At 42.7% G+C, this 22,212-nt stretch overlaps 1 protein-coding gene and 1 long non-coding RNA gene across 13 annotated transcripts in view; one reads left to right on the forward strand and one right to left on the reverse strand.

Annotated features, from left to right (window-relative positions):
* The window catches only part of DOCK10 (dedicator of cytokinesis 10), a 309,263-nt gene extending 303,084 nt beyond the window's left edge, over window positions 1–6,179 (reverse strand). For all 9 annotated transcript variants that reach the window (XM_060410412.1, XM_042244317.1, XM_042244315.1 and 6 more), the window contains exon 1: window positions 5,971–6,179. In XM_060410412.1, the coding sequence (XP_060266395.1) occupies window positions 5,971–6,093 (123 nt within the window). In that variant the 5' untranslated portion in view covers window positions 6,094–6,179. The remainder of the gene's footprint in view (window positions 1–5,970) is intronic.
* LOC121818760 (uncharacterized) lies at window positions 917–19,552 on the forward strand. 4 transcript variants are annotated; one of them, XR_009599429.1, is made up of 5 exons: window positions 6,406–6,608; window positions 6,702–6,940; window positions 9,448–9,867; window positions 10,987–18,137; window positions 18,472–19,552. It is a non-coding gene; the product is annotated as an uncharacterized LOC121818760 (long non-coding RNA). The 4 variants fall into 4 exon arrangements; XR_006058857.2 differs by lacking the exons at window positions 6,406–6,608; window positions 6,702–6,940 and adding an exon at window positions 917–5,461; XR_009599427.1 differs by lacking the exons at window positions 6,406–6,608; window positions 6,702–6,940 and adding an exon at window positions 917–5,422 and having other exon boundaries at window positions 18,472–19,551.
* Window positions 19,553–22,212: the final 2,660 nt, after the last annotated feature.

The following is a 22,212-nucleotide window of genomic DNA, read 5'->3' on the forward strand; positions in this document are numbered from 1 at the left end:
CCTAAATATCACAAAGTTTAGAGGGGAGGACATTCTTCTATCTAAGAATTCCTCCTGCCCCTGTAAACACAGTTACGTATTCACTGCTTCTCAATCAGAGATCTTCAGTAGGTCAAAGGTTCTGCTTCTTATTCAAAGCTCTCTAAAATATCAAAAGGAGTATCACTGGAACAGAGGAAGTTAGGAAGCATCAAATCAAAGTTTGGATATGGAATTTGGGAGATTACTGAATTAATGTTGTCCATTCTTTACCACTTGGCCTTTCTGGTTGGGTGGGGAGGGAAAAAACATACTGATTAAGTACAATCTCTTCTGACAGGATGTTTCCTCTTTAAAAGAAGTTAATAAATTTGGATACAATTCAAGCATGAGGTGCAAAGAAATTTCTGTGTAACAACAGAATAAAGGTCCTAAAGAATACATGTGAACAAAGTGACATGTTCCCATCGAGGAACCACATAAAAGGCTTTAGGCAAGAAATGACCATATGATTACTTGGTTTTTGATAAACCTCCACCAGGATTTCCTAGGTGGCGCTAGTGGTAAAGAACCCGCCTGCCAATGCAGGAGACATAAGAGAATTGAGTTCAGTCCCTGGGTTGGGAAGATCCCTGGAGGAGGGCACGGCAACCCACTCCAGTATTCTTGCCTAAAGAATCCGATCGACAGAGGAGCCTGGCAGGCTACAGTCCACAGGGTCGCAAAGAGTCGGACATGACTCAAGTGACTCAACACGCAGTCACGCACAAACCTCCACCAGCTTCTGTACTTCCTTCCCACCATCTGACCCTAGCCAGGCTCTTACCCTCTCTGTTAATCAGCCTTCCATTACTCTGACCAATCGCGTTCCACACATAAAAGTCCCTCTCTCTCAAAATGACAGATCTGATGCGATGTTAACAGAAATCAATTTTTTTTTCCTCTTGAATTGCTATCAAATAGAACATATATGGATAAAAGAGCACCAATCTTGTTTATAATTCATGAACAGTGTGTGTTAGTCGCTCAGTTGTGTCTGACCATTTGCACTGTAGCCAGCCAGGCTCTTCTGTCCACGGAATTCTCCAGGCAAGAATACTAGAGTAGGTTGCCATTACCTTCTCCAGGGGATCTTCCCGACCCAGGGATCGAACCCTGGTCTCCTGAACTGCAGACAGATTCTTTACTGTCTGAGCCACCAGGAAAGCCCTTAATGAACAGAAAGCTATCTAAACGAACTAATTCATGTGAAAATACAAATCCCCTTATACATTTTAAAGGAAGAGCTTCTTATCAAAAAGAATCTCTAATTAATGGCACTACAACTTTGAGGCCAACACAGTAGGTATATTCAACCAAAACAATAGGAGATTCTAGTCCTGACATAGGAGAAATATTCCTAATCATTTTTGAACTGAGATTCTGCACTAGAGAAGCTTGCTTTGTTGGACTACCATAAATGGGGTGTTCAGGAAAATACTTCAGCTTCACTTGATCCTGAGATTGGCTTCTGCATGAGTTGTGATTCACTTGTTTTCTATGAAAAATAATCTCAGGATAACTAAGGAGGAAATATATACTTTTTCAAAATGTGTATTTTGCTCCTAACTGTTCTTTATTGTTCTTATTCCTTTTTTTTTCTTTTAGACAATGTCGTTGAGATATCCTTGACAAATAAAAACTGTATATACTTAAGGAGTAGAATTTGTCATTGTGATGTACGTACACATTGTGAAACGATCACCACAATGAAATTAAATGACTTATCCATCACCTCTACATAGTCACCATTTCGTGTGTGTGTGTGTGCTGGGAAGAGTTAAGATCTTCTCTCAGTACATGACAAGTGTGCAAAACAGTGTTTTCAACTACTGTCACCAAGTTGTACACTGGAGCTCCAGAACTCATTTATCATGCAGAACTGACCAGTCCGTACCCTTTGATGACCAGCTTCTCATTTGTTCGTCCACTGCTCTCCCCACTCCAGCAACCACCGTTCTACTCTCTCTGCATCTATGAGATTTACAGTTTTAGATTCCACATAGAAATGAGTTCAAGCGGTATTTGTCTTTCTGTGTCTGACTTATTCCACTTAATATAATTACACAAATGGCAGGACTTCCTTCTATTTCTCTCTTTTATAAGGTTAAACAATGTGTGTGTGTTTGTGTATATCCACATACACAATGGAGTATTACATATCCATGGCAATGGATTATCCTAGCTGTTGTGAAAAATGCTACAATGAACTTGAGAGTGCAGATAACTGCATTATTGTTTTAAGAGGAACGCAGAATAAGGTGCGTACTCAGCAGGAGTTGGCCTGCATGTGAGCTCCTGCAGTGTCTTGGGTTAAAACTGAAATCAAGCTTGCCTTGGAACCCACCTCTATTTCCCTCAGCAACTGGCCTAAAAGTAGGCCCCCTGGTAAGTCTGCTCACTCAGAATCCTTCCATAATTCAAACATAGTCTGAAGATTTCCTGTTCTATTATGCGTATAGGACACAGAGTCCAAAACCTTGTCCATCTGACAACCTCATCTCTTCTTATAATAACCTCTTATTATCCCTATCAAAGTCTACAGCAATCTCTCCATAACACTCTGGATGATTCTGGCCCCCAAAAGAGAGATTTCATAAAGGGTACTCTATAATCTAGCAGCGAGACAGGTTTTTTTCAGCAAGGCCTTCTAGTGTCTCTCAAATATTTTTTCAATAGATGACAGCTTGCTCCAATACACACAATTCTACTTGTGGTTTTAGAGTGGGCTGCCCGTAATCTTCTTCCCTGAGTCTATTCATTTTCTCCCCTGACAACTAGGATTTGAGGACCTAAAGGAACACAAAGAGTCTTAAGGAAGTGGATCGATGTAAGCTAGGCTTCATCTTCACTGTGTTATCCACTTACATGGTCTTAGGTTCAAAAGGGATGTTCTGCCTCACAGAATCCCATTGAGTTTGGGTGCCAACTCAGAGAATGCATCATCTTCCTGTCACCCTTAAAGAGTTAATTATTTTTGACGAATTCTTTTTTCTGTTGGAACACTGAATTCTTCTATGCATACGTATGTGTGCTTAGCAGCTCAGTCCTGTCCGACTCTTTGCGACCCCATGGACTGGAGCCTGCCAGGCTCTTCTGTCCATGGGGATTCTCCAGGGAAGAATACTGGAGTGAGTTGCCAAGCCCTCCTTCAGGGCACCTTCCCAACCCGGGGATGGAACCTAGGTCTCCCGCATTGCAGGAGGCTTCTTTATAGTCAAAGCCACTAGGGAAGGCCCATGCATATGCATACATGAATATAAACTGAAGGCCCCTACCTCCTGGAGTTATGCAGTTCGGCTTGTTTACCTCCACCTGCTGACGATAACCATTTTTTTTTTAAAGTTGATGGTGGTGACATGCAAATTGAATGTTCCTTCCAACTTTTATATTAAAAATAAAAAGACAAGAAAATTGAAGATCATTTTTCATCTGTTTACGGAATACTAATGGATCACCTTAAAATTAGTCTAGGAAAAACCTTGGTTTGTGTTATAGACAATTAACTGTTAAAGCTGTTGTAAGTTATCTGTATTTAGCAGAGTATTTTCATCTTGAGCAATCTGAGCAAAATTTGAAGACTATTAATAAGTTATGTTTGGAAGTTTTAATTCAATGAGGTAGTTATTTGCTGGGAAAGAAACAAATATTAAATTACTAAATAAAGATGGTACAATATCTTTGTTTTCTTTTTACAATGTTCCTGAGAATCAACCCATCTCAATTCACTGGAATGAGAAACGTATTTAGTATCAGAAGAGCCCAAGAAGACACTGGTATGAAAGTTACAGCCTCAGAGGTGGGTCAATTACGGATGCACACTTCCTGATCACTTTGTACAATGCAGATTTAAAGTATAGTGATGAAAAAATTAACGTGACACTTGAAAAAAGAAAAAAAAAAGAGTGAACTGATAGGATGGATGCCAAGCACATGGCTTCCTGCTGCCAAAATCACTGCCCAAGCTGCCTGACTAGATGGGTAAGATCCCTTGAAACGTCTTGGCAAAAGCTTGTTTAGGAGTGTTGGCCACGGTGCTGAAGTGAGCTGAGGGAGGCAGGGAGGCCTCTGCCAGCGAATCACCCCTTGCACCAACTCTTTGTAAGACACTGAGCTTATTCATTTTGACAAGACTCCCCAGGATTTCAAATCTGACATAAATTTGGAGAAAATAATGTGTTCGTCTGCATACACAAGTATCTAGGATACATATTCTTTAGAGAAAGTCAAGTGCCACAAACACTCCAGGAGAACCCAGTTGAAAACAAAACCCAAATCAAAAACAGCATTTAGGCTGTTTATTCCAATTGAATGCTACTTAGTTCGCTGCATTTCTCTACCAGATCATTACCGAGATTTGGTAAAATGACTCAACAGCAAAACAAAGTTATCTTAAAGGCACATGGCGGAGAATGACAAAGCCACCATCCTGAATAATCATTTCAAAGTAAAAATTATTCTCTAGGCATGCTGGAAGATATTACTATCTCTACTTTTACTCCAGTTGAACCTTCTTTTCAGGGGGAAAAAAAGTTCTTTTCGATGGTTTATCCTTCCTGCCTTGAAAATGTCCATGCTGATATCAGAATCAGGGAAGCTGCTTATTCTCCTAAGCCTTGAATTCCCTCTGGGTAATGGCAGACTGCAGCCAGTGAGTGGTGAGAGAGAGAGAGAGAGAGAGAGAAGGTATGGCCACCTACTCATTTCACACTCCAATCACCGCCACCCTCTTGGGCATCTGATGCCTAGTCCTCTGCCAGGCAATTAGCTTCCGTTCTGTTTAACTTCCAGACCTATGGCTCTAAAGAAAAGTCCTGGCTGTGGGAACCGGCTCTGGGTAGCCCTTGGCTCCCTCCTCATGGGTGACTGGCAAGAGTAACACTTTCTTTGACACTCTTAAAAGAAGCCGTTTAATTCCTAATGATATTTCCTGGCAAAAAGGAAAATGGAAGCCACAAAGTGGGATTCCGGTCCAAAGAGGCAAGCCAAGAGTGTGGCTGCTGAACCCAAGTCTTGCTTTAAGGCTGTTGCCACTCGTCTCCCTTTCCCACCAGAGTAGATTTTTTTTTTTTTTTTTCTCCTCCTGAGACTTCCACCCTGGAGGGTGACACCTACTGGAACTTCTGAACCTCTGGGAAGCTATGGATATGTGGGAATCAGATGAGCACTGCTGGAGGCTGCCCCAGGGATTTCCCGCGGAAATCACCCCGCTCTCTTAGAAGGCGTTTCAATAAGGAAGTAACCAGTAAAACGATCTTGGCGGGAGAACCCCACGAACATCTTAGAAAAATACCAGAAACCACTGACCCACGTCTTAATGACCCACATCTCCTGCAGTCTGGTTCTCTCAGCCCTCTCTGAAGTCCCATCAAGCGGTTTGTGGGTTTTTGCCCCGTGGAGGGAGGTGGGTGAGAAGTGCATTTGTTTCTGCGATAGCGTTCAGGTGAGGCTCCCAGGTTTTAGCCCAGGAGAGGACCTCCGATCGATCGCCTTCTCCCCTCTGACGCACCAGACACCGGGGGTGAAGGGGGCGCGCAGACCTGTGGACCGAGGGGTTCCGCTTCGTAGACTCGCCCACTGCTCAAGGCTCTGGGACCCCACAACCTAGCACCCGTGTGACTCGCGTTCCCGTCACCTCCTCACCGCCCCCAAGCCTCCAACCCAGGCACATCCTCTCCCACGCTGCGTTTCTGTGGTCCACGCGGTCGCTCCTCGGAGTGTCCCCAGTCACCAAACGCGCTCCCTCGGTCCCCAAGCGTCGGTATCGCTGCCTCGCGGAGGTGGTGCGGCGGGGCGCAGGGCAAGGAGGCTGGGGGAGGGCTTGCGGGGGAGGGGAAGCGGGGGGCGGCCGGGGCCGGGGCGCCCGGGGGCTCGCGGAGACCCGGCTGCGGGAGCGGGGTCCCTGGCCGCCCGGGGCGCGCGGGGGAGGCGCGGGCGGCGCGCGGCACTCACCCGCTGCTGCTGCCGGCTGCTGACGGCCACGGCGGCGGCGGACGCGGCGCTGTGCCGGAGCTCGGCCGCCTGCCCGGGTCGCAGAAGGCTCCGGGTGAACCTGCGGGTCCGCTCGCCGGCCATCGCCCGTCGCGGGCCCGGAGTGCGCGTCCCGCCGGCCTGGCCCGCGCCGACCTCCTCTACCCGCCGCGGTTCAGGAAGCGGAACTCGGCGCCTTTCCCCCCCTCTTCCTCGCTCTACTCGCAAGAGGCGGGTTTTTCTCTCTAGCACCCCCACTCTCCCACCCCCTGCTCTCCGCCGAAGCTTCGCGACGACTTTCCAAACTCTGCGCTCCTCCGGGCGCGCGCGGCCAACTCGGCGAGCGGCCCCGGCCCGGCGGCGGCGCCTCTGGAGCGGGGGGCCGCGGGACGCGCGTGGGGCGGCTCCTGCCCGCGCCGCCCCCGGGCTCGGCTGGCCACCCGGGGCTGTGCCCGCCGCCCCGGGGCTCCGGGCGGGGCCTGCCCGCCGCCCTCGTCCCCATGTGGAGGCTCCTCGCAGGGCTGGCGCTCTGGCCGCGTTCGCTGGTTTGGCCCAGACTTTCCCGGGGCTGGCGAGGGGGCGCGGGCCAAGCCCGTTCGCCCTTCCAGCGGTGGAGACAGGTCAGAGGCTTAGAAAGGGTTTGATGACTGGGATTTCCGCAGCGTCTACCCCGTCAGGCTTTCCAAATCTCCTTTGCCTAAAATTCCTCTTAGGACCCTGGAATAAGCTTCCCAATTCATTCAAGCCTCAGCCAGTATTCAGGAACCACCTACTACGTGCCGGGTCACCTTGTTCTGGAAACTGGACCAAGAAAGGAGCTTACCAGCCCCACCTTAAGGCGGTGGCGGTGGTAGGGTTTTTGAATTGGGGGTGGGAGGCAGCAAATAACCAAATTAATAAAGACTACGAATCTGTGAACAAGGGAGTTTCGGATAATACAAGCTAGAAAACAGTAAGTCGGGGTAATGTGATGTAAGAGGCTGGGAAGGGGGGTGGAATCACATGGGGTGAGTTATCTAGAGCGGACTGTGTGTGTGGTCTTACCAGGTAGTGTGGGTCAGATATGGGGGTGGAACTTATATCTGTGTTGTTTCTCTGCTCCCACTCTTGCCCCACATTCATCTGGCCTGCACGTTGTTCCCAGCTATCTGATTAAAATCTAAGAATTCTCATCCTGAGTCACACCCCAGGGTGGTTCTCCAAGGACATGTGGGGCTGGGATGCAGAGGAGCACCCGCAGCCCCTAGGATTCCAGTCTGAAGAGATTGGGGAAAGCCATTCCAAGTATTCTGGGCTTCCCCGGTGGCTCAGTGGTTAAAAAAAAAAAAAAATTCCACTTGCAAAGCCATACCCTAGAGAAGGGCATGACAGCCCGCTCCAGTATTCTTGCCTGAAAAAATCCCATGGACACAGGAACATGGCAGGCTACAGTCTGTGGGGTTGCAAAGAGTCAGACAACTAGTGAAGTACCCAGCATTCCAAATATTCTAGGTTTCCTCAACAGTTCCTCAATCTGTGACCCTGAGGTTTTCCCCACGCCAATACATGGTTTAACACAAGGTTGCATTTGGGTGTAAAGAATTCTTAAGTGGCTGATAAATGGACGTGGGTGAGCTCTCTGATATCTGGGATTCAATTAGCCAGAGATACTGATGGGGCATCGTTTTGGTACATTCTAGAAATCATGATAGGTAGAGCCTCTGGAAGACTAGAGAAGTGCCATATGAAGCATCAGTCGACTCTCCGATACCCTGTGTAATAAACTACTGTGTCTGGCATTATATGCTTTCACATGGGTAGCCGATATGGGACCAATATGTTACCTCTGAGTGTAAGCAAAGTAGGTGGTTGCCTTGTGGTGACATATGAAGATCTCTGTGGGAATAACTCCCTCCAACCACACCCTCCACTAACAGGTGTGCCCTGATGTGATGCTTTCAAATGCATATTTTCTTCACAGAGAGAATTCATTGAGTATTTTGGAATGAACTTCAGTTTCCCAAGAGAAAATATCTCATCTTTGTCCCTGGTTTCAGAACACTGCATGGCACACCAGAGTTGCTCAGTAACGTTGGTTTGTGGATGACTTTCCCAGGGGCTTAGACAGGCTGGCGCAGTCAGAGAGCTCAGCATACCTAAGGCAGAGACAGACAGACAGGTGTGGGGGAAGGGAAGGCTGGTGTAAATGAGAATTCCTCACGGGGTGTCCTCACTATGGCAGGTGAGGTACTGACCTGCTCCAAAACACTGAATAACCCATACAACCCATTCTTCAACCGTATCAAGTAACAGAAAGTCACTCACCCTTCTTTGATTACTACGAATAGTAATAGTTACCCAGAGCACTGGTGTGAGAGCATTTGATGAGCAGATGCCAATTTGTCCTACTCATACCCTGTATGATGTTTATTCCATGGGTCACACCAAGAAGGAGGGTAAATGTAAGTGAGCTTTACCATTAAGGCATTTCAGTAATGATACACATTGGGACTCTCCTTGATCCTTGACAGTCATGTAGGTTTTAGCTAGACTCTCTTCTGGATGTCAAGGACAGAGAGCCGAGTGTCTGCATACACACAGACATTCTTTGCTGCAGAACCGTAATTTCAGATTTGCTACTTTGGGATTCTCTGACTCTCTGCTTGTCACCCATCTTCCAGTTTCCTGGAGAGACAAGGCTAAGATGCTCTGTAAAGGCACATCTATGAAGGTGCCATGAAGATCCTAATTTATGTAAATGTGGACTCGGGGTGATTATGCTGTGTTGATATAGGTTCATCAGTTGTAACAAATGTACTACCTTGATAGGGGTTGTTGATAATGGAGGAGGTTTTACATGTGCAAAGAAAAATAGCCCAATGGAAGAATCCACAAAGGATTTGATCATACATTTCTCCAAAGAGGATATGTAAATAGCCAGTGCTCAATGTCATTAGTCATCAGAGAAATGCAAATCAAAGTTACAATGAGATACCATAATGAGATGCCACCCCCACTAGGAGGACCATAATGAAAAAATGGAAAATAGTACATGTTCGGGAGATGTGGGGAAATTGGAACCCTTGTGGTTGAGATATAAAATGGCATAGCTGCTTTGAAACAATTTGACAGTTCATCAAAATGGTATACATAGAGTTATCCTGGGACCCAGCAATTCTGCTTCTAGAGAGATGAAGACATATATTTTGATAAAAAGTTGTACAAGAATGTTCACAGCAGTCTTATTCATAATAGCTAAGAAGTGAAAAAAATGTAAATATCCTCCAACTGAATGGATAAATAAAATGTGGCATATTCATACAATGGAATATTCTTTGGCAATAAAAAATGAAATATTAGTATGTGTTACAAAGTGGATGAACCTTGAAAACACTAGGCTAAATGAAATAAGGTAGTCACTAAAGATCACACAATTATGATACCTTTTTTATTTTTATTTTATTTTATTTTTTGTTTCAGGGAAGGATTTTAAAAATCATTTATTCATGAATCTGGAATGGATTCCCTCTCCTCCAACCCCCACATGCATGATGACAAGAGGAAAAGATGGCAAACAGTGGTGTCCAGTCTTATTAAACAGTGAGGATACGACTCTCAAATCAGTCTACTGATCACAACAAAGAGGACGCTAACATCGATGAACTCAACACGACCACGTTTACGTTCATCAAAATCGGGTCTTTCTTATGAAAGAGGATTTGGAGTATGACCTCAGACAAGAATAACAGCACAGTTCTCTCTTACGATGTCTATTTCACCGCACTCTGCCTACAGAGGCGTTAGCTAGTCAAGTTCAGAGTTCACTGGCAGGGGTTGCCTTGCAAGTTTCAACCTCAGGCTCTTAGTCTCCTGGAGGTCAGATCAGCCAATGTCCAGAAGGTGTGTGTGTGTGTGTGTGTGTGTGTGTGTGTGTGTGTGTGTGTGTGCACGCACATGTACTCAGTCACTCAGTCCCGACTCTGTGACCCCATGGACTGCAGCCCACCAGGCTCCTTTGTCCGTGGGATTTTCCAGGCAAGAGTACTGGAGTGGTTTGCCACTTCCTTCTCCATATGATACCTTTTTTAAACGGAATGCCCAGGATTAGCAAATCTAGATCCAGAAAGTAGATTAGTGGCTGCGTAGGGCTGGAGGAGTTGGGAGAAAATGGGGAGTGACAGCTAATGAGCACACAGTTTATTTGGGGGATGATGAAAATGTTCTAAAATTCATCATGTTGGCGGTTGCACAAGAAACAGATTTCAGTTATTGTTTCTGGGAAGGGGAACTTGACAGCTGGAGGACAGTGTGCCGATATATATTATTAATATACACGTTAATATGTTCATATGCTCTATGTGTGTGTTAGATTTTGTATCATATATATAATAAGCTATTCACAAACAAGTAAATATAATAATATTTTACAAAATGATATTGAAATGACAAAAGGGTATTAACTACAGATTCAATATAATTTTTAAAAGTTAAAAAATGTCTTGAAGTGGTAATTTTGTTCAATTACCTTAAATTCAAGCTTTTACTGTTCTGTATTTTCCAGTATGTAGAACACATAGCCTGCAATCAAATTTTATCAAGTTCTAACTCTCCTTTTCATTTGAGTTGGCTTGGACCAAGCGTTTTAATCAGAAAGAGATAACCCCACTTTCGACAGTCATTTATGAATTATCCACTCTGGACAGGATCTCAATCTAAGTCATGGGGCAGAGAGCAAAGTAAGTGGTCTTTACATTCAAACAACTTAATTTCAAATAGAGAAACTGATTTATAAAGCACTAGTTAGGGGTGGGGGAGTAATATTCTGGAAATGGTGTCTATCTAGTAGAAATAAAACATCTTTTATTTTCTTATGGCTCTAAGATTGAAAAAATTGTCTCATGGGAGTTTCTGGTGTTTCTTCCTTCCTTCCTCTTCTCCTTCCGTCCCTCCTTTCCTTCTTTAAAGCTCAGATACTCTCCCTTCTTATTCAAAAGCATCATTGTTTTTTTTTTTTTTCAGGTGCAGTAACCACAGATTGGGCTTCCCAGGTATCACAGGTGGTAAATGAATCCACCCACGAGTCCAGGAGACAAAGGAGATGTGGGCTCAACCTCTGGGTCAGGAAGATCCGCTGGATTAGAAAATGGAAACCCATTCTGATATTCTTGCCTAGAGAATTCCATGGACAGAGGAACCTGGTAGGCTACAGTCCAGTCCATGGAGTCACAAAAAGGCAGACACGACTGAGCACACACACACATACACACACACAAAAGTGCTGATTACCTGTTGTCATACATTGTGAAGCTCTGTACAACTATAAAAATGAAATTGTCAGTAGTCCCCTCCTACCATCCTTCTCCATGACTTTGTCCAGGACTGATTGCACTAATATAATGAGTAAGGAAAGCTTTTAGAAACTTCATCAGTAATAAATATAAAAGAGAAAATGGTACCATCTTTACTATATCTAGAGATATAATAGTGTGAAAATTTCATCAGTCTTGGTCCAGGTGTCTGAAGACCTGGGTGTGAGTCCAGGTTTTGGTACTAAGCGACTGTTCAAACTAGGATGAATACCCCTTGTACTAATTTCTTGAGGTTAAGGCACCTTTCCTAAGTGATACCAAGTCCATTGCATCCTAGGTGTCAGCCTGACCATCAGCCTGTCTCAAGGCTTAACTATTTGTTTGCCTAGTGTTATGCAATTTACAAAATATAATCACTATTTTGTTTTTAAAATGATTCATTCTAAACTAGGTGAAGTTTAGCCATACTAAAAGTCATTCATCCTAAAAGTCAGATGAAGCATACAATATTGCCCCCATCATCCATAAGATAAAATTGAGAGATAGTTTAATAATAACATTGAAATTAGAAAGAGGAACATTTTGTTAATTAATAGAGAAGACATATACAAATATTTAAGTTAAAAGATGATGCTGTCAAAGTGCTGCACTCAATATGCCAGCAAATTTGGAAAACTCAGCAGTGGCCACAGGACTGGAAAAGGTCAGTTTTCATTTTAATCCCAAAGAAAGGCAATGCCAAAGAATGCTCAAACTACTGCACAATTGCACTCATCTCACACGCTAGTAAAGTAATGCTCAAAATTCTCCAAGCCAGGCTTCAGTAATACGTGAACTGTGAACTTCCAGATATTCAAGCTGGTTTTAGAAAAGGTAGAGGAACCAGAGATCAAATTGCCAACATCTGCTGGATCATGGAAAAGGCAAGAGAGTTCCAGAAAAACATCTATTTCTGCTTTATTGACTATGCCAAAGCCTTTGACTGTGTGGATCACAAGAAACTGGAAAATTCTGAAAGAGAAGGGAATACCAGACCACCTGACCTGCCTCTTGAGAAACCTATTTGCAGGTCAGGAAGCAACAGTTAGAACTGGACATGGAACAACAGACTGGTTCCAAACAGGAAAAGGAGTACATCAAGGCTGTATATTGTCACCCTGCTTATTTAACTTATATGCAGAGTACATCATGAGAAACACTGGGCTAGAAGAAGCACAAGCTGGAATCAAGATTGCCGGGAGAAGTATCAGTAACCTCAGATATGCAGATGACACCACCCTTATGGCAGAAAGTGAAGAACTAAAGAGCCTCTTAATGAAAGTGAAAGAAGAGAGTGAAAAAGTTGGCTTAAAGCTCAACATTCAGAAAAATAAGATCATGGCATTCAGTCCCATCACTTCATGGCAAATAGATGGGGAAACAGTGTCAGACTTTATTTTGGGGGGCTCCAAAATCACTGCGGATGGTGATTGCAGCCATGAAATTAAAAGACGCTTGCTCCTTGGAAGAAAAGTTATGACCAACCTAGATAGCATATTAAAAAGCAGAGACATTACTTTGCCAACAAAGGTCCATCTATTCAAGGACTTTTTCCAGTAGTCATGTATGGATATGAGAGTTTGACTGTAAAGAGAGCTGAGCGCCAAAGAATTGATGCTTTTGAACTGTGGTGTTGGAGAAGACTCTTGAGAGTCCCTTGGACTGCAAGGAGATCCAACCAGTCCATCCTAAAGGACAGCAGTCCTGGGTGTTCATTGGAGAGACTAATGTCGAAGCTGAAACTCCAATACTTTGGCCACCTGATGCAGAGAGCTGATTCATTTGAAAAGACCCTGATGCTGGGAAAGATTGAGGGCAGGAGGAGAAGGGGATGACAGAAGATGAAATTGTTGGATGGCATCACTGACACATGGACATGGGTTTGGGTGGACTCCGGGAGTTGGTGATAGACAGGGAAGGCTGGTGTGCTGCGGTTCATGGGGTTGCAAAGAGTCGGACATGACTGAGCGACTGAACTAAACTGAAAGTTAAAAAGATTCTGGGATATTATCAAGTCTTCCTTCCTGTTTCCCTATTAAGGGAAAAGTACATTTACCCTATTTTTAATCATAGGGAAAGAGATTCACAGAAGTAGGTGACTTACCCTGACACTGTAGTGACTATAATTGGTGTGTGTGTGTGTTAGTCGCTCAGTTGTGTCCGACTCTTTGCAACCCCACGGACTGTAGCCTGCCAGCCTTCCCTGTCAATGGAGTTTTCCAGGCAAGAATACTAGAGTGGGTATATCAGAATTGCAAACAAGAATATAAGAAAAAGACTTTTCCATAAACATTTCTTTGTTCTCTAATATAAACAAAAAAGTAAACAATTGGATTTATATCCAGTGGCTTTTTGGCTGAATCCTATTTCATAAGGTACATTTTTCTTCACTTTGCCAAGGGAATATTAAAAAGCAACAGGGAAAATATGGTTTGAGAGGTGTGATATTTATGGGCATCTATTAGTCCTTGCCAGAGCCATTTGACAAAGCAGAATGCCTCTGTGTTGTTTATGGGCAAAGGAATTAAATTTGATATGGATTTGTTATGGTGTTTAGAAGACAGATCACTCTTTGGAAGAAAATTGCACTTACCCTAATATGATTTGAATGTGAAACTCTGCCAGGCTGTATATTCTGCCCACATTCCGCATGCAGAGCACGATAAGTCCACCAGAATCCTTGGGGGCATATCTCAAAGAGAGGCACAAGCTTGAAAGAAAAAACAGTTTGGACGGAAACCAGCACTGGGTTTTCTATCCTGCTTTGGATTTAATTTGTAGTCTGGCCCTAGGGAATTAATGTCCCAGGACCTTTATTTCTCCATCTGTAAAAATTACTCCGAGGCAGATTTTGCCTTGATATGAGGAAGAAGGAAATGGTTAGTAAATATAGAATGGGAACTTTTCAATTGCTTCCATGAATAATTAAAACCTTGTATTGTTTTATTCTTCTAGGCATTTCAGGGTCCTCCTTCGCTTCTACAATATGTTGGTTACTATTCTCACAGAAATACAGCTTATGTAACAAACTATGGGCTTCCTAGGTATCTCAGTGGATAAAGAATCTGCCTGTAGTGCAGGAGATGCAGGAGACTTGAGTTTGATCCCTGGTTCTGGAAGATCCCATGGAGGAGGGCAAGGCAAATGCCTGGAGAGTCCCAAAGACAGAGGAGCCTGGTGGGCTACAGTCCATGAGGTCACAAAGAGTCATTACAAATTATAACTTAATGACTTCTTTTTTTAAAAAGAGCAACAGAGAAATGAATCTGTTTTCTAATATGTCTTTGAGAATTATGCAGCTATCTGCGTGAATGAGATTGGTCACCTTTTCCTTTTTGGAAATGATTTCTTCATTAGGAAGACTTTAGTTTCCTAGAGTGGATTGGAGCAACTTCTGTCCATTTCCATGGCCAACGATAATTTAAAAAATACTGGGATCATTTGGTCTCCAAAGATTGAATAGAATCCAGCTGTGGAGCCATCTGGTCCTGGTGCATTTTTTAAGTAGTCGATCTATAATTACTTTCAAATCTTTTCTGTAGCAATGCATTTAGGGAAAATTTATACATCTTCTTTTAATTATCAAGAATTTGTATTTTTCTAAGACTATCATCCATTTTCCAGGTTTTAAAAATGTTTGCTTTAGAATTGCACATAGCATTAACATATATATATTTCCCCTTACTGACTTTTTAAAAATGTTTTATTATGAAGATTTTAAATAAGCCTAAAAAATTTCACTGGAGGAGGGCATGGCAACGCACTGTAGCATTTTTGCCTAGAGAATCCCCATGGATAGAGAAGCCTGGTGGGTTACAGTCCATGGGGTTGCAAAGAGTTGGACATGACTGAAGCAAGTAAGCACAGCACAAAAAAATTTCAGAAGAGTACAAGGAACAACCATATAACTCCCAGCTGTAGTTAGCCATTTTAAATTAGAGAAATCATGATCCTACATTTCTAAATAATTCAGCATTTATCTCCGGAGAGTAAAAATGTGCTTCCACATTACTGCAATATCCTTTAACACACTGAAATCAGTCTCTTCATACCTTTTGCCATCCAGTTCATATTCAAATTTCTCCAATTGTTCCCCAAACACTGCTTCTTTATAGCTACTTTGTTCAACCCAGAATTTAATCATAGAAGATACATTAATTTGGTTGTCATGTCTTAAGTCTTTCATTTAAAGCCATTCTCTGCCTCCTTTTTGATAACATTAATAGCATTAAGTTACTGAAGAGATTAACTTAGTTGTCCTGCATGCTTTATTTCCTTTTGTGAGGTGCTGTGCTCAGTTGCGTCTGATTCTTGGTGACCCCATGGACCGTAGCTCTCCTGCTCCTCTTTCCGAGGGATTTCTCCAGGCAAGAATGCTGGAGTGGGTTGCTACGCCCTCCTGCAGGGAATCTTCCTGACTCAGGGATCAAACCTGTGTGCTGCAAGGAGATTCTTTACCACTGAGCCACAGGAAGGTGGTGGCTTCCTGATGGGAAGGAAGGAAGGAAGGAAGCCCCTTGTTTCTTTTCACTGACATTTGTTTCTTTATATCCAAAGGCTTTTCCCATTCTGAATCTTGAATTTCTAACTTTCTTCTTTTTTTTCTTTAATTGAATTCTTGAGGGGGATTATCTTATATTTGTCTCTTCAAAGAACTGGTTTTGAATTTTATTAGTTGAACTATATTTTACTGTTTGTTTCATTATTAGTTTAATTAAGATATTCTCTGAGTGAAGACAGGAATCCCAGATTAATTAAGATATTCTCTGAATGAAGACAGGAATCCTAGATATTATAGAAGGAAAAAAATGTAGTATTTAAATATGTAAAAACTTAAATTTTTATTTTGGCAGAAGAAATAATAAAAGCCAATGGGCAAATAATAGAATTGGGTAAATAAAAAACAAGAAAAGTGAATATCTCCAATATACAAATATCTCAGCTGATAAGGAAAATACCTCAAACAGTCAAATTCCTATGAGAAAAATTCTGAATTAGAAAAAAAATCTATTCCAATTTTTGCTCATTTTAAATTTGGTTGTCCTTCTCTCTTATTTATTTTAAAGTTTAATGTATATATTCTGGATATGAGTCAAATATGTATGTATATATGATTTGTTGTTTTTACTATTGCATGTTGATAAGATTTGGAGAAGGAAATGGCAACCCACTCCAGTGTTTTTGCCTGGAGAATCCCAGGGATGGGGGAGCCTGGTGGGCTGCCGTCTATGGGGTCGCACAGAGTCGGGCACAACTGAAGTGACGCAGCAGCAGCAGCAGCAGCAGCAGCAGCAGCAGCAGCAGCAGCAGCAGCAGCAGCAGTTGGTAACACTAATCAGAAATCATGGCATCATTTGCTATTTTCTTCATTGAGTTAAAAGAATGTTACACCAAATATATACTTAACAGATACCAAGTAACTATTTAAAGGAGAAAAAGGATGTGGGTTTTTTTTTTTTTTTCCCTAATAGGTAGCCCCAGAAGGAAACATACTGATATTTAGTCTATGATCACTTAAGTTTTTCAAAGCATTACTTCCATACCATGATTAGGTGGGTGGAAGATATTTGGAGAAAAATGTTTTTCGTGGATGTAGCTGATGTAAAGAAGCTATTTTATTTCCAGGAAAATTTTCTTAAAAAAAAAAAATCTATCTGACATTGTAACTGTCTTTTCTCAGGCATGTGGTTTTGGTGTATTCTTGCATTTGCACTAACCCATTTCCTGTGCATATGTTCTGCTCTGCCTCTGCCCTTGATGCATTAAAAAGAAGTGAAATAGAAACATAACAGCATTGCCTAGAGCTCAGTTCTTGAAATGGGAGAAGGCAGAGGGAGAAAAACAATGCAAACTGTGCCTACTATTAAGCACTGAAACAAAAATGGTAGATTGACTAGTCTTGAGGACATCTATTCAAATGAAAGCCAGTGGGCTTTTCTTCTTCCCCACATGATCATTTGAATTTATTAATATGACTCGATTAAGATTTTTCATAGGTTTACTTTCTAGCATTTTCTCACGTGTAGACTTGAAAACGTATTTCTGTTCTGAACTAATCCTGAGTCTTCTCCCCTTTCTGCTTGCTTGTTTCTTTCCTAGAGGGACAAAAAAGAAGAAAATAGCTATTTTTATAAATGTTTTCAAAGCAATAGGAGAATTATTATGCAACTAGTCTAAAAAACCCTAATAAAGTCAAAGTACTTTTTGTATATTTTTAAAGGGTACTATTAGCATCACCATGGGTACAAAGCTCTAAGCTCACATTAACAGGAGGCTTCCTAACACCTGCCAAATACCCTATTTTCAGTTAAAGAGATGCTTGGATGGAATCTGCTTGAAAGCATGTAAGAATGATTCTTGAAGATCAATAACGCATGGCATGAAGATCTCAGGTTTTTACTACCTTTTTTTTTCTTTCATTGGCTCCAGCATTTATCCAACCAATATTGGTCAGTTTGATGAAGTATGTCTGTGAAGGCCAAACCTAGTGGTTAATATGGAAATCCACTAAATAGGCTTTCATCTCATTGCTGGATACATATTCTTTCGTTGGATTTCTGTTTTCAGTAGGGGCATAGTGCCTGATGTATGGATGGTGAGTCAGCTGATAAAAACCACCACACTGTGCTTGGGGATAAATGGATCAAGGTATTTCTGAGGCTGTCAAAGTTGGAAGTGGTCACAGAAATTATCTAAGTCATGCTTATTTGTTTGTTTTTGCTTTTTCAGTTGTTGATTTTCTTTACAGAAGGGGGAGTGAAAACTCAGAAGCTAAGTGCTGTATCTCAAATAAGCTGTTGAAAAAATTACTTGATGGCAAAGGTAGGATTGATACCCAGGTATGTTTTTAGTCCAATGTTTGTTCCAATGCTAGACCATGTAGCTAGAAACATGAAAGGGAGAAAATCAGAGGTTAATGACATTAAATTAAGTGCCATTCTTATGAAGTGTTATAGAAATAAGCACAGAACCACTGGAATCGTGGCCCTACCTATAGAATTATGGATGGGGCCAGAGAGAAACCTCAGCACATGGAACTCTCTTTTCTGCCATTTTTGCTTGGCCTATCTCAAATCAGGAAGCAACAGTTAGAACTGGACATGGAACAACAGACTGGGCTGTATATTGTCACTTTGCTTATTTAACTTATACACAGATTACATCCCGACAAACCCTGGGCTGGAAGAAGCACAAGCTGGGATCAAGATTGCCAGGAGGAATATCAATAACCTCAGATATGCAGATGACACCACTCTTATGGCAGAAAGTGAAGAAGAACTAAGGAGCCTCTTGATGAAAGTGAAAGAGGAGAGTGAAAAAGTTGGCTTAAAGCTGAACATTCAGAAAGCTAATATTATGGCATCCGGTCCCATCACTTCATGGCAAATAGATGGGGAAACAGTGGCTGACTTTATTTTTTGGGCTCCAAAATCACTGCACATGGTGACTGCAGCCATGAAATTAAAAGACACTTACTCCTTGGAAGGAAAGTTATGACCAACATAGACAGGATATTAAAAAGCAGAGACATTACTTTGTCAACAAAGGTCCGTCTATTCAAGGTGATGGTTTTTCCAGTAGTCATGTATGGATGTGAGAGTTGGACCATAAAGAAAGCTGAGTGCTGAAGAATTGATGCTTGTGAACTGTGGTGTTGGAGAAGACTCTTGAGAATCCCTTGGACTGTAAGGAGATCCAACCAGTCCATCCTAAAGAACAGTCCTCGGTGTTCATTGAAGGACTGATGTTGAAGCTGAAACTCCAATACTTTGGCCACCTGATGCGAAGAGCTGACTCATTTGAAAAGACCCTGATGCTGGGAAAGATTGAGGGCAGGAGAAGAAGGGGATGACAGAGGATGAGATCGTTGGATGGCATCACTGAGTTAATGGACATGGGTTTGCGGACATGGGTTTGCGTGGACTCCAGGAGTTGGTGATGGACAGGGAGGCCTGGTGTACTGCAGTCTGTGGGGTCGCAGTCGCAAAGTGTCGGACATGACTGAGCGACTGAACTGACTGATCTCAAATTTCAACATCACCTTCTTTAAGACGTCTTCTCTCCTTCTCCCAATCTGTTAGATGTCTTTTTTACACTATCAAATAATGTAAATTGTAAATTGTAGTCTTTTAGTCTTTTTTTTTTTAACTTGTCCTCTTCTCTTTTTTAAAAGATTGATAACCATTATCAATCACTGAGTACCTACTATGTGCTAGGCATTTTGCCAGGAACTTTATGAAAAAGTTATGAAAACTGTGTTGAGTTCTTGGAAAACCCTTCTAGTCAGGGATGAGGGTTCCCTGACTGACCAAAGTTTAAACAGTTAATAAGCATCAGAACCAGGGTGGGAAATCAGATGTGTCATGGTCCCCTTCCTACGTCATTTCTATGTGTCATATTGACTGAATTCAGAATCAGAGGGTTGTGGTCACGGATACCAGGCTTCTCTCATCATTCCATGCTCCTTCCAGCCTCTGAGGTTGAAAAGCTGAAATCTCTTGAATCTAGGATTCTGAGTCTGATGGGAGGTGTGCTGGTTAGACACCATTGTAAGAGATCCCGAAAGTAGGAATGTCGTGAACCATCTTCCAGCCACTGTGGTGGCTGAGCTGAAAGCTGGAATATGTAGAGGCAACTCAATAACCCAGTTTTCAGTCACCAACTTTGAGGTTTGAGAGGCAGCTGTGCCCACAACTGCAGTAACAGCAACAGAATCTTCCTGCTATCTGGACAGTTAGGAGCTTTCTCGGAGAAGGCGATGGCACCCCACTCCAGTACTCTTGCCTGGAGAATCCCATGGACGAAGGGGCCTGGTGGGCTGCAGTCATGGGGTCTCGAAGAGTCGGACATGACTGAGTGACTTCCCTTTCACTTTTCACTTTCATGCATTGGAGAAGGAAATGGCAACCCATTCCAGTGTTCTTTCCTGGAGAATCCCTGGGATGGGGGAGCCTGGTGGGCTGCCATCTATGGTGTCATACGGAGTCAGACACAACTGAAGTGACGCAGCAGCAGCAGCAGCAGCAGCAGCAGCAGCAGCAGGAGCTTTCTATAACCTCGGACTCCATAGTCCAGGAGGGGCTCATTTTGCCCTTTCAATGATTATGTAAAACTAAGTTCCCTATTACATTTCTTTTTTCCTGAAATGCCCAGAGTGATATAGTGATATTTCTCATATCTATTGTTATATAACAAACTGCTCCAAAACCCTGTGGACTGAAACAACAGTGATTTATTATTTATTATGATTCCGGGGTTGGTTGAAATCAGTTCTTCTGCCTCATCTGGTTGGCTGGGATCACTTGTGGCTGCATTCAGCCAGCAGCCCTGTGGAGGCTGGAACATCTGAGGCAGCCTCACATGTCTGCTGCTGAGCTGCTGTGGGAATTTTCCTTACGGCCTCTTGTTCCACATGGTCTTTCGTCACTAATCTGAGCAGGAAGCAGGAAAGGGAAACACTAACCTAGGTTAGAAATAATATAATTTCTGTATCTGAGCAGGAGAAACACAGTGTCGGAAACCACAGAAAACTGTAAGCCAACATGAACGGGAGAAAGGATTGAGGCTGGAGGGAATTTGACCAAATCTCCTATTTTCCTCATTATAATTCTGCCAAATGAACTTTATCATCCATTGATGCTGCAAACATTTGTTTAGTAGACAGTATTTGAAGTAACCATTTTAGGTGTTGGTATGGGAAAGCTCTGCCTTTGAGGAAATAACTAATGACAGAGGATGAGATGGTTAGATGTCATCACCGACTCAATGGACATGAATTTGGGTAAACTCTGGGAGTTGGTGATGGACAGGGAGGCCTGGCATGCTGCGGTTCATGGGGTTACAGAGTCAGACACGACTGAGCGACTGAAATGAACAAAAGAATGATGACAAGGAGGAAGTCAGTAGTCCTGCTAGGCAGTCAGGAAACCAGTTAGGAAAGGTCCCTCTTAAGGAGGATCTTGAAGACTGAGTAGGAGTTTGATTAGATGAACATTTGTTTGAAGGAAAGGGGGAATGGTATAAAATGGCAACCCACTCCAGTGTTCTTGCCTGGAGAATCCCAGGGATGGGGGAGCCTGGTGGGCTGCCGTCTATGGGGTCACACAGAGTCAGACACGACTGAAGCGACTTAGCAGCAGCAGCAGCAGCAGCAGCAGTGAGTAATTTTAGCATCTTTGTGGCAAGAATGATGTCATCTTTCTTGGTATCTTCTACAGAATCTTCACACATCATTTTCATCCAAAGTACATTTATTGAGTAGTTATTAATATATATTGTCATGATCAAAATTTGACTACAGTAATTTATAAATATTTTACTTTGGGAGCTTACCTTAATATCTTAAAAGCAGATAAAATAACATTTTCTTACTAAATATATGAATAAAAAGCCATGTCATAGTCATTTATTATGCTGCTGCTGCTGCTAAGTCACTTCAGTCGTGTCCGACTCTGTGCGACCCCAAAGATGGCAGCCCACTAGGCTCCGCCGTCCCTGGGATTCTCCAGGCAAGAATACTGGAGCGGGTTGCCATTTCCTTCTCCAGTGCCTGAAAGTGAAAAGTGAAAATGAAGTCGCTCAGTCGTGTCCGACTCTCAGCTACCCCAAGGACTGCAGCCCACCAGGCTCCTCCGCGCATGGGATTTTCCAGGCAAGAGTACTGGAGTGGGGTGCCATTGCCTTCTCCTGAGGTTGTAAATTATTTGAGATTAAAATCCCTATCTGGCATTTACATTGTTAATTCACAATTCACAGTGCTAGACACTGATACTGTATTCTCTATGTCATGTAATGTTTCATTCATGATGTGTTTAATACCTGTTCCCAATGTTTCTGACTTTATCCTCCTTGTAATATTCAAATAATACAAAGTATTTTTTAATGTATCATTAAAATT

This window comes from Ovis aries, chromosome 2 (genome assembly GCF_016772045.2).
Source record: "Ovis aries strain OAR_USU_Benz2616 breed Rambouillet chromosome 2, ARS-UI_Ramb_v3.0, whole genome shotgun sequence".
Classification (NCBI taxonomy): domain Eukaryota; kingdom Metazoa; phylum Chordata; class Mammalia; order Artiodactyla; family Bovidae; genus Ovis; species Ovis aries.